The sequence below is a fragment of the Gekko japonicus genome, unplaced genomic scaffold (assembly GCF_001447785.1).
Source record: "Gekko japonicus isolate JY-2015 unplaced genomic scaffold, Gekko_japonicus_V1.1 scaffold2757, whole genome shotgun sequence".
NCBI lineage: Eukaryota > Metazoa > Chordata > Lepidosauria > Squamata > Gekkonidae > Gekko > Gekko japonicus.
The window spans coordinates 160115-172172 of NW_015173758.1; the positions used below are offsets into that span (position 1 = coordinate 160115).

General features: G+C 39.9%; 1 protein-coding gene across 1 annotated transcript in view; it reads left to right on the forward strand.

Moving 5' to 3' along the window:
• Positions 1–12058, forward strand: part of CFAP69 (cilia and flagella associated protein 69) — a 57864-nt gene that overhangs the window by 12967 nt on the left and 32839 nt on the right. Inside the window, exons 4-9 of the mRNA XM_015423503.1 lie at positions 808–917; positions 3920–3996; positions 5463–5561; positions 7249–7398; positions 7513–7690; positions 8705–8828. Coding sequence (XP_015278989.1) covers positions 808–917; positions 3920–3996; positions 5463–5561; positions 7249–7398; positions 7513–7690; positions 8705–8828 — 738 coding nt within the window. The remainder of the gene's footprint in view (positions 1–807; positions 918–3919; positions 3997–5462; positions 5562–7248; positions 7399–7512; positions 7691–8704; positions 8829–12058) is intronic.

Genomic DNA, 12058 nt, shown 5'->3' on the forward strand with positions numbered 1-12058 from the left:
GTACTTCCTTTTCCTATGCTAAACCAATCAGTTGTTCCATATCCGGTTCTAACTGTCACTTCTTGGCCCTTATACAGGTTTCTCAAGAGACATGTGAGGTGGTCTGGTACTCCCATCTCTTTAAGGACCTGCCATAGTTTGTTGTGATCCTCACAGTCAAAAGCTTTATGATTATGGAAATTTGAATGGATTTTATCTTTATCATATCATATGTAGGCATGCCAGCCCATATGTAGGTTATGGCCCTCTAAATATAGCAGTATTTTATCTTCTAACAGTAACCAATCCCTAATCCAACCCATAGCTGAGGCTTGGTAATAAAGGGACCAATTTGGTACAACGAGGCCACCTCTTTCTTTTTTATCTTGGAGACATTTCAATTTAATACGTGCTTTTTTGGAGTGCCATATAAATTTTCTTACATATTGATCCAATTCCAAGAAAATTTTTGTTATTTTTTAAAATTGGTATGTTCTGTGCCAGAAATAGGAAACGTGGAAGGATGTTCATTTTAATAGTGGGAATTCTACCCATTTCTGATGATTTCAGTGGAAATTGCATTCATGTAATGTCTGTAGACCTAAGCTGCCCTTATGTATGGACCTCCTCAGAATAAGCAACAAGAAAGCCTTACCGTGGCCATGGATTAGAAATAGTCTGCTGTTCATTTAAGGCAAAGGAACCTCCTCTGGGTCTTATTCTGAATAGCTCAATGAGACTGCAATAGGCTCTATACTATACTGAAAATTGATCCATTACTGCTTTGTCTTAACTGCTCAATTTTCCTTAATTCTTAAATATTACAAGCCCCTTAAGGAGTTAACAAGAATCTCTAAAATTTTAAACCTGTGCGCAGAAAAAATTCAGGACCATCGTGATTTTATAGAACCTACATGTGAAATTCTTAAATTATATAGGTAAGTATTCTTTATTTTAATGCTGGCCGTGTATACATTGCATATTATGTTCAGAGTTACACTACTGTTAACTAATCTTCACCTGTCCATCTACTGTCACTGTTCTCTTATACATCAGTTTTTCATAAACCTTCTGAGATGTGGTTTGGTAAGTATAATGTTACCATTGCAGCATTAATTATTTATATCTGATATATTACATGTAAGGATTCCCACAAGTATCTCAGACTGGTTGACGAGGGATTATTGTCACTTGAATTGAAATTGAATTGAAAACAGATCAGCCAATATCATAATGCCCCTATATAAATCAATGGTGCAACCTCATTTGGAATACTGTGTGCAGTTCTGGTCACCACACCTCAAAAAGGACATTATACCATTTGAAAAAGTGCAGAAAAGGGCAACTCGAATGATAAAAGGGTTGGAACACTTTCCCTATGAGGAAAGGTTAAAGCGCTTAGGGCTTTTTAGCTTGGAGAAACGACGACTGAGGGGTGACATGATTGGGGTTTATAAGATTATGCATGGGAAAGAGCAGGTAGAGAAAGAGGTACTTTTCTCCCTTTCTCACAATACAAGAACTCGTGGGCACTCAATGAAATTGCTGAGCGGTCGGGTTAGAACGGATAAAAGAAAGTACTTCTTCACCCAAAGAGTGATTAACACATGGAATTCACTGCCACAGGAAGTGGTGGCGGTTACAAGCATGGACGGCTTCAAAAGGGAATTAGATAAGCATATGGAGCAGAGGTCCATCAGTGGCTATTAGCCACAAGGTATAGATAGGAACTCTGGGGCAAGTGATGCTCTGTCTTCTTGGTGCTTGGGGGGGGGGTCAACAGTGGGAGGGCTTCTAATGTCCTGGCCCCACTGGTGGACCTCCTGATGGCACTGGTATTTCTGGCCACTGTGTGATACAGAGTGTTGGACTGGATGGGCCTTTGGCCTGATCCAACATTGGCGTCTCTTATGTTCTTATGTCACCAAGAGACTGAACTGATGAAGTTAGATCCAGACTAGGTTCTTCTGCAGTGTTTCTGCTCATGGAGCACCATACCCCCCCTCCTGCAGCAGTCCAAAACACCCCCAAAATCCTGTTGTTGGAGCAGAGGGGACCCCCCCCGGGAACAGGATTTGGGAGGGCATTTGGGGCTGCCATGAAGAGCAGGATGATTGTGCTCTATAAACAGAAAGCTTTGCATTCATGGAAAATTAGTTTGGATCCAACCTAATACATTTTGTTATAGTGTGTTATATTCCCTGAAAGAAAAACTCACAGTGATTTTACTATTCAAATACAGTCAGATATTTAAAGGGCCTTGCATTATTATGCTGATATGTCAGTCCTCAGGCCAGTATCATGAAAAGAAACTTTTACGGAACAATGGCTGGGAAATGGTTCCTATTCTTTGGAGCCAGTATCAGTTATTAATAGCCAGTGTACAGAGGCCCAGAAAAATACTTCAGTAGTAATAGCATCTGTTTCTTAAGCATTTGATTGGCCAAACACTTCTGTTTTTATCTCAGTTTAACACCTTTAGTCACAGTACTATTCACACATTCAGAATGGTAAAGGGAAGGGGTTCCTTGACTTTTTCAATAAATGCTTAGAATGAAATTTGGCTTCCATAGACATTTCCTATTAGAAGTATAAGATTGAATATGTAGTCCTCCTCTTTCTCTTTCTTTCCTTCCTGCTTTCTGTGTTGAAACATCCTGGAAGAACCCTTCTGTGTCTAGCATATACATTTGGCCCTTCCGATGCTTCTTAAGAGACAAGAAGCCTGACAAATATTATAGTCCAAAGCAGTGTTACACCCTTCTTAAGCCCATTGACTAGAGTGAACTTAGAAGAGTCTTGTCCTGTTTAGGATTGCACTGCAAGGGTGCAGCCCTGTGAAATGCTTTGTAGGAGTAAACCTCATTGAATAAAATGAGACTTAATTCTAAGTAGACCTGTTTCAGATTGCTCCCTAACTCAGATTTGTGCAGGTATAGAAGAACCTTTTTCTGCAAATTCTTATCCCCTCTTCAAATGGTTTTGTCCACATAGCTGCATCATTTCTGGAAAATTTACATCTAAATATGGCTGCTTGTTATTTCACCAAGACAAAATGTTTTCATTGTTAGTTATCAACAAATAGGGCTTAGAGGCCAAGGCCTTCCCCAGACTTTGCCTCCTAGCACTTGGTTTCTTAGGTTTACTCCTTCTGAATACGGAGGTTCCCTTAGCTCCCCATGGCTAGTAGCCATTGATGGATCTACCCTTCATAAATATATCTAACCCCTTCTTAAAGCCTTCTGTACTTGTGGCCATCAGTGTGTCTACTAGCAGGCTGGGCCACATCTAAGCAGTCAGAGGGGGAACTAAGGGCTGAGGAGAGAAGGCTAAGGGTGCTGTGATGTGTGTGGGATGTACTAAAGAAAGGAGGACTGTGAGGTGGAGTCGAACAGAAGTCTGTCCTGAACTTTGTCTCCCATCAGCTTCATTGAGTGCCCCTGAGATCTAATGTTATGGGAGAGGGAGAAAAAGTTCCCTCTATCCACTTTCCCCATCCCATGCATAATTTTATAAATCTCTTGTCGTGTCCTTCATTAGTTGCCTCTCATCCTCAAACGAAAGGTGCTCTAACCCCCTTAATCATCTTGGTTACCCTCTTCTGTAATTTTTTCAGCTTTTCTTATAGCAACACATGAAACATTAAGTAATCTTCCCCTTCCATTATAAATGGAGATTCTGGCTTGGGAATGTGATTACATTTTAAATCATTTTTCTTTTTATGTCAGATTTTCCTGTTATAAAAGCTAGTATAATCTTTATATCGGTTTGTCAGATCTATAAATACAATCAAAGTTAAATCATAGTAGCCATAAATAATTTCCATATCCTGCAAAATTACTTTTGATCCCTCATGCATTTCATGAATACTGAAGATTTAACTTTATTCCTCTGTGGCATTTTATACAGTTTTAACAGGTACTTTGTTTATGTTTTGCAGGTTACCATTTTATAAAAAGAAGTTATCTGATGAAGTTAACTATGCCAAAGAAGCTCAAGAATCAATTGCACAGCTGGGTAATTTTAGACTGATGATTTGTTTTACAGCCTGGATGAAATTTTATTTTTGTCTTTTCCTTCAGATATATATTTTTGTGTGCTAGAAATTTTCTGATATACTGTAGAACTACTTGATCAATACAGTTCTTCCCCAAACCCAAGAATCATTAAAAATATGAAGCAAGTTTTTATTTACTGAATTCAGTCCCATGTTTGCCCCCGCAGTCGGAATAACGAGACGGACAACAGTTTGGATCAAACAAGGGCCACTTTATTAACTATATACAATTTATGATTCACAAAACAGCAAGGGAGTCATTCCTAAGTAGCGGAACAGACAAGGCAGGTGTCAGGCCGACCAGCCTCCTTGTCTAATATGTGGGCGAACCACCAACCCCGGTCTTAAGCCATTAATCTAGCTTGCGACCAGCAGCTTAACCACTGGTAGCCTCCCAGGAGCGCCTACCCCTGAAACCTTGCAGCTTGCAGAGAGGAGTTTACCCAAGAGGCTCCCAAGAGGGAATCATCATTCGTAGCCCAGGGCCTTAATAGCCCGCAGGCCGTTCCTGAAGACCCCCTGGTTCCCAAAACAAGGGACGGCTTAAGGTGCTCACTGTTTTCCGCTACCTTATCCCTGCACTCTTCTTCCAAAGTGACCAACCTATTTAACATCCCCGCCCTAACTCATTGTTCCACTGCCCCAGTGTAAGGTAGGCGAAAAACACCACCACCCCTTTGCCAATTCTGGGTAATGGTGAAAAAATTCCTACCTGGCCCCCGGAAACCGGACGACCACCAAATGCCTGCACTACTCACAGGGCGGGAGGGTGGGCCGACGACTGCACGCAACTGCTGGTGGCAGCCGGGAGCTCCCTTCTCTCCAGTGAGGACTCAAAGCAGTTCTCCTCTTCTCAGTTTTATTCTCACAATCCTGTGAGGTGGGTTAGGATGAGTCTATCTGACAAGCCAGCTTCCATGGCTTTTCAGTGGGCAAATGCTAGGAAAGGGGGGAAGTTGTTTTTAAAAATGGAAGGTATTGTTTAGCAAAGCTTATTAAATATATGCCATAAATAAGTAACAAATATTCCATCAAAATCAACAAAGCAATAACTGACAAAGTTATATAGCAATGTTTTATAATATTATCTGTGTTGATTACAATAAAACAGCGCTAAACTCCATTAGTGCTATTAAAACATTCATAAATTAGTAAAACGTTAATAAACCTTGTTTGTTAATGAAAGTATTCAAGATACCAAAATGAAATAAACCTCTGGGCACTGGGGGGGGGGGGTTAATGGCAATAGACCTTTAATATGCCTCAAGGCATTCCCTTTATCAGGGAATCTTTTTCAAAAACCAGAAACCAAAATCTTTTCTATGAAATACTGAGAAGGAATACAAATTGCTATGAAATATGGAATGTAGCTCAGCTGTAGGACTGTAATAATTTGTTATATGTCACATTTTTCATGTTTCTTCAGGTTATTTGATGAGGGTGCCATGTTCTCAAGTAAGGATACAAATCTGTAAGTGTGTTATTAGCTTTTACCATGCTGAGCCACCAAAGAAAGAATTTGAAGGTGAATTTTATTTGTACTTAAAGTATAGATTAATGATTACTCAGTCAATCAAATGTAGCCACAATTTTATCATAGGCCTAATTCAGATGGGTCCAAGATCCTGTCTCTGTGGTGGAGAAGCAGGCTGATACCCCTTCCACCTGATGGTAACATAATGTATTCCCCATGAATCCCTTGTACCTATGGAGGGCTGAGTTATGCAGAACAGGCAAGATCTTCTTGATAATGATATATGTGATTAAAAGCAGTGTTCCCTCTAAGCTGAGTTGGTGTGAGCTAGCTCACAGTTTTTTAGCCTCCAGCTCACAGATTTTTGTCTTAGCTCAGGAGGGACAGCTCCAGAGCAAACTAATTTATGCAGTAGCCAAATGGCGCTCGCTCACAACTTTAATGCCAGCAGCTCACAAAGTAGAATTTTTGCTCACAAGACTTCAGAGCTTAGAGGGAACATTGATTAAAAGTTAACTAACATTTTTTAGAATTAGCATCTTAGTTTTAGTTTGTTGCATCTCTCTCACTTGTTAAGTTAAATACAGTTCTTCTCCAAACAAGTGTGTGTTTTTTCATGGTGGGTTGATTTTAAATCACTGGTTCATATCCAACTTCCTAGTTTGAAATTATTGTATTTCCTAATATAATAGTTAAACAATTTTAAGTGTTGATACGTGATGTTGAAAACTGTAGAGACCAAAAACTTTGAAGCGAACACAATGCACAATTAAAATAAAGTGACTCCATACAGTAAAGCAAACTATAATTTGCCTTAAGCAGAATCAGAAGCCACAAGGTTTCCTTTTCTGGTGTGCAAGCAACTACAGTTGTACAATCTAGTTTTCCTCATTTGGAGGTAATGGCAAACTGTAGGTTGCCACAAAACAGGAATTTTGAGAGAATCAAAAAATGCAAAGAGAGGGAAGGAGGGGAGAGTGTGCAAGCCCAAAACTTGCTCTTATAATACCTGACCTTGCATGGTGTGCTTGCACCTGAACTGAGCCAATCATTTTCAAGCGATGATAAACGTAGAGTTTAATAGTTGTATTACATTTGCATTTCATTTTGAACCAGATTAAAAAGACTATAATGTTTTTAATTAAAAATCCAATTTTAAGTGGTGTGTTTTTAGCTACCCTGGTGTTTTTGTGTAACATTTAACTTTGTGAAACATCAATCCTAGGACTGATGTCCAGCTCTAGTATAATACCCCGTTTCCCCAAAAATAAGACCTACCCCAAAAATAAGCCCTAGCAGGATTTCTATGCATTTGTCGTATAAGCACTAGTGTGTCTTCTTGAGAAAAAAAAAATAAGACAGTGTCTTATTTTCAGGAAAACACGGTACTTGGTTGGTTGCCATGGGGGATTTCTGCTGATGGAGAGGGGAGCAATTTTCCCCCTTCCCCCTGCAGCCCTCCAACCCCTTTCCTGCAACTTGTTTACAAGAGAAGCAATTCAGGAGGTGTTTGGGGCTGCAGTGGGAAGGTGAAGATGGTATACACTAATCCTTCTGTCGGCAGAAATGTTTTGTGGGATCTAAGCCATTGTGTTACAAATACATTTTTAAATGAATGGGAGTGGCTCTTTTTCTAAAACTTTGTAAAATAGCATATTACCTCCTCACATTACCCTTGGTTTTATGCTGGCATATATTGTATAACATTGCAGACTTTTTAAAATTATTGTTTATGCAGTTTACCAACCTCTAAGTGCAAACTATAAAAGGAAAATGGTGGAATTAGGAGGTTTAGCAGAAACTTTAGTCTTGGCTTTGGCATTAGTTGAAAACCAACTTACTGAAAAATTGTGGATAATTAAAACACTGCAGCATCTTTCCACTTCAGGTTAGTATAATACAGATTTTTTTAAAAAAAATTCTTACACTACCTGATTTTCTCTGCTGTTCATGAAACGAGCAGCATTAGTGGAGCTAATTGTTGGATCATTTCATATTTCAGAGGCAAACTGCAAATTTATGATGAAAGCTGAGGCACCAAAAAGATTATGTTCTCATATGAATGATGCTGATGTCACTGGGCAGCTTCTATTCCGTTCCTCAGAAGTTCTTTGGAATTTACTAGAAAACGCCTCTAAGGAAGAAATTGTTACTCAGCTCAGTAACTTGGAATGTGTACAGTTAAGTGTACTCAAACAGAATACAAGCTAATGTTGAGCAAAAAATATGAATCATGGGCGTTTTTAACCTTATATTTAACAAACTTTTAAAATGCAGGAGGAATGGAACTCTTATTTGTGACTAATGTTTGCCTAGGAAATCTTGTAAAGTGACAATAAATCAGGGAATATCATTATTGCATTATTAGCATATAAAATTAGCTAAAGGGGGAAAATATAATCTGTTCTTTAGATTCCTATGCCTTCCTTTTTCTATGTGTGAGTTTATAATCAAGGTATGGAATTTGGTGATGACTGCTGGCCTAGCTGACTTTAAAGGGGATTAGACAAATCTGTCCATGGCTTTTAACCACACTCGCTAAATGGAGCTTCCAGGATCAGATGCAGTATTGCCTTCATGCCCTGCTTGTGGAAGCATCTGTCTTGTCTCTGTAGAAAACAGACAGGTATACTAGCTCAATCCTAGATCTGACCCAACATAACTTTTCTTAAGTCCTTAAATAAAACATGGATGCCCTTTATCAGCTTTATTGTTTAATTTATATATTGAAGTATTACTATAGGAATATGAATTTTTAAACGGCTAGCAGTTTAATACTTCAAAGTGTTAAATATAAATGTAATTCAAGAAGATGAAGGAAAACGATTTTTGAAATTTCAATATTTCATTGGGATTATTTATTTATAGCATTTATTGGCCACCTTTCTACCTTGCAGCACTTCAGCCAGATTGAAAGTGAGGGAGCCAGGCACACCTTTCTGGCGAAGTGGTTCTATAGTTGTGGGGTGCCACTGAAAAGGCCCTCTCTTGTGTGCCCACTGGATAAGCGTCTTTGATCGTTGGGACAGTCAGGAGGGCCTTTCCCTGTGATCTTAATTCCCAGGCAGGAAAGTATGAGAGAAGATGGTCCGTCAGATACCCCTGTCCCAAACCATGAAAGGCTTTATATGTTTGATTAGAGGGCCTTTATTTGAATAAACGGACTGCACTGAATTGTACTTTTCTTTCTTTAGTGCTCTGAAAGAAGCATTTACAAACTTACTTTTACGTGGTTCCCGCCACTATGATCGTCAGCTAAGAAATGACATTTTAGTGATATCCACCCTCATAGCTCAGAACCCTGGAGCACCGATGATTGTATGTATGCATGGCTATGACTTTTGAGGTCCCATTGGTTAGCCAGTGTTATGTGATTGTGATTATATCAAATAGTGACACAAATTCACTCCCTTGAATTTTCTTGAGTGTTAGTTTCATATTTTGCTATACTTCTCAGTTTCTTCTCAGAGTTCTGTTTACAGAGTTCTGTTTATAAGAGTGTTTTTCATAATGGTTTCTTAGTTTAGCATCTGCAGTAATTCAATATAAAGAGGAATGAGATGTCTAGAGATAACATTAATACATTTTTAATATAGAAAATAACTTTTCTTCCATCTACGAGCAATTTAGGTTCTGATTATAGTCACACAGAGAAACATTCTATTAATATTGTGCCCTGAACCATTCATTCATGGTATTCTTGTTTTAAACAGTTGTCTATATGACATGTTAGCAATGTAAAATTATTTATTTGCTCTATGGCAAAAATAGTACATATTTATCTTATTTCTCTGTCACTGTTAAAACAACTACAGATCATCCAGTCACCATTACTACTTTCTTTTATGACAAGCTTATATGGTCCTAGCATAAGACATAACTAACTTGGAGTATTTGGACAGGGCAAACCTAATCTTTTTAAAAACGTTTATATTGTAGTATGTAGATTATTCCTGACAGTTAAGGAAAAGAGTAAAATTAGTCTGCTCTCCCTTACGTTTTCTTATTTATTTCATTATGTTATAAAAAGAATACTAATTAAACTACTAATTAGTCATTAATTTATACATTACCCATTCTACTTGAAGTATCTAGTATTTTATAGAAGTCATACAATAACATGTCAGTACGCATAAGGGAGAAAGCAAGTGGGACAGTTTGGTGCAAAGAAGTGCAGGTGGGAAACGGTTAAACATTAGTTGTTGTAGATTTTTCCGGGCTGTATGGCCATGGTCTTGGCACTGTAGGACCTGATTTTTCACCAGCAGCTGTGACTGGCATCCTCAGAGGTATAACATAGAAAGATGGAGTATTCTCAATGTCAAGGTGAGAAAAAAAGTTTGTATTTTCTTCTCACCTTGACACAGAGAGTAAACCATCTTTCTGTGTTATACCTCTGAGGATGCCAGTCACAGCTGCTGGTGAAACATCAGGTCCTACAATGCCAAGACCATGGCCATACAGCCCAGAAAATCTACAACTAATGAACTCCAGCCATGAAAGCCTTCGACAATGAAGAGTTAAACAGTCTTCCATCTATTTCCCACTGGCTTTCCTATACTAATTTCCCCCTTCTGGCCCTGCTTTTTCTTTTTCTTTTAATGGCAGTAGTTCTGTTACATGCATTTGTGTGTAATTTGGGCCCTGACAATGTTAGGTATGTTTTTGTGCAAAATGGCCTAGATGCTATGCACTATTAAAGCCCTGGTCCATCCTTCTTATTGTCTCTGTTTGGTTATCCTTGGTCCAGGAATAAAAGGAAGTCAGGAAAAAGCATTGAAATGCTAATATCAGAAGGTAAAAAGTGGCCCTAGTCCACAGATTATTCTTGCCTTCTAGTAAGATATCAAGAAACCAGCTGCCATGGCTGTGCCTTTAGTGCAGAGAGAGAGTGTTTCTGCTGCTTTCTCTTTAAGTGCCCCATTCGCTCATTGGTAGAGATGATAATTGGGGCCCCTCCCAGTATGTGTGCTAAGGAAGCACTGCAGAATTCCGTAGGAGTTCTCTCCCAGAGCATCCTTTGATAGAAGAGTGGTCCTACTATTGCACTAAATTTTAATGACAGATAAGGAGGACTGGAGATTTTCTGACTTTTCTAAGTATGGTTATTTGCCCTTAGAAATCACATCCCTAATTGCTTTTCTATGCTGGACAAGAAAATAAAACTTTGTTTACCATTTATTTCCCTTTGGCCCACATAGTGTAATGGGGAGTTACATTCTCCTCTCAGAAGCCTACATGTTTTTCTGGAGTTGTTCCTTTGTATGCCTTGTGGGCAACTTAATTATTCCAGAGCTTCCTGGGGAAGTTTCCTGTTCACTCTTCCCTTTTTTTTTGTTCGCTGGTCTCTGACTATGAAGTTGCCTTTAGGGACCAGTTAATAGTTCCTTAATAGTTCCACAGGTCAAGAAGCCATGCTTGCCATGTATGTCTCCATCTGATACCAGGTAGCCACTCTTTGCCTCCTCATATCAGAAGATTCTAAGCTCTGCCTTCTGACATAGGAGAGCAGGGTTTAACCATTCCTGAGGCCTTTCCATTATTGTGACAGAATATAAATTCTTGGTAAGTCAAGTTTTCCTATTTAAGTTGCACTAAACTTTGGGTCGATGCCCCTTCCCAAACTTGACATTTCCTAGAAGTGTTCCAGTGATCTATGCATGTGTGTGCTGTCAAGTCACAGCTGACTTATGGTGACCCTGTAGGGTTTTCAAGGCAAGAGATGTTCAGAGGTGGTTTGCCATTGGCTGCCTCCACATCACAACCCCGGTATTCCTTGGAGGTCTCCCATGCAAATACTAGCCAGGGCCAACCCTGCTTAGCTTCTGAGATCTGATGAGATCAGGCTAGCCTGTGCTATTCAGGTCAGGATTCCAGTGATCTATCATGTATCATAATTACCTGTTAGGGTGTTTTTTTTAACTACTGCTATTTACCACTACTGTTACTACTATATTTGGTGGCAAAACAGCCTTCCAGTTGCCTTACTAAGGCCCCGGTCACACGGAGCATTAGGCACGCTAGAGAGACAGAAGATAGGCGGATTTTCCGGGCGCGATCTCACCGCCACATCTGGGAAGCGTAGAGCTCCCATGGCGCACCCGAGGCTTGCCGCCGAAGATGCGGGGTAAAAAAACTAGTACCTCGGAGGTACTAGTTTCCGGAAACCGCGGGGCAAAGGCGGGCGTCTGATCGCGTTTCCGGTGGTAGTTCCGGCGCCCGCCCATGTCCCCTTGCAAAAAGGTTTTCTTTTTTTCAAAGTCTCCACGGATGCGCACAAGCACCCAACAGAGCATGCACACATTTAAGTTTTAAAAACAAAACACAACCCCGTTTGCTGCGCCGCTCCGCTTCTTTGCTGCGTGTCTGATCGGCACCTCCCCCCTAACCATGGGAGCTCGACGGGACCTCACCCCGAAGCCTGATCGCGCAGTCGCGCGTTAGTTTGCTCTGGGGCAAACAGCCACGCCTCCCCCTCATTTCCCTGCCCATGTGGCCGAGGCCAAAGTACTTAAATCATAATAAAATCAATGTGAAACCATGACAAT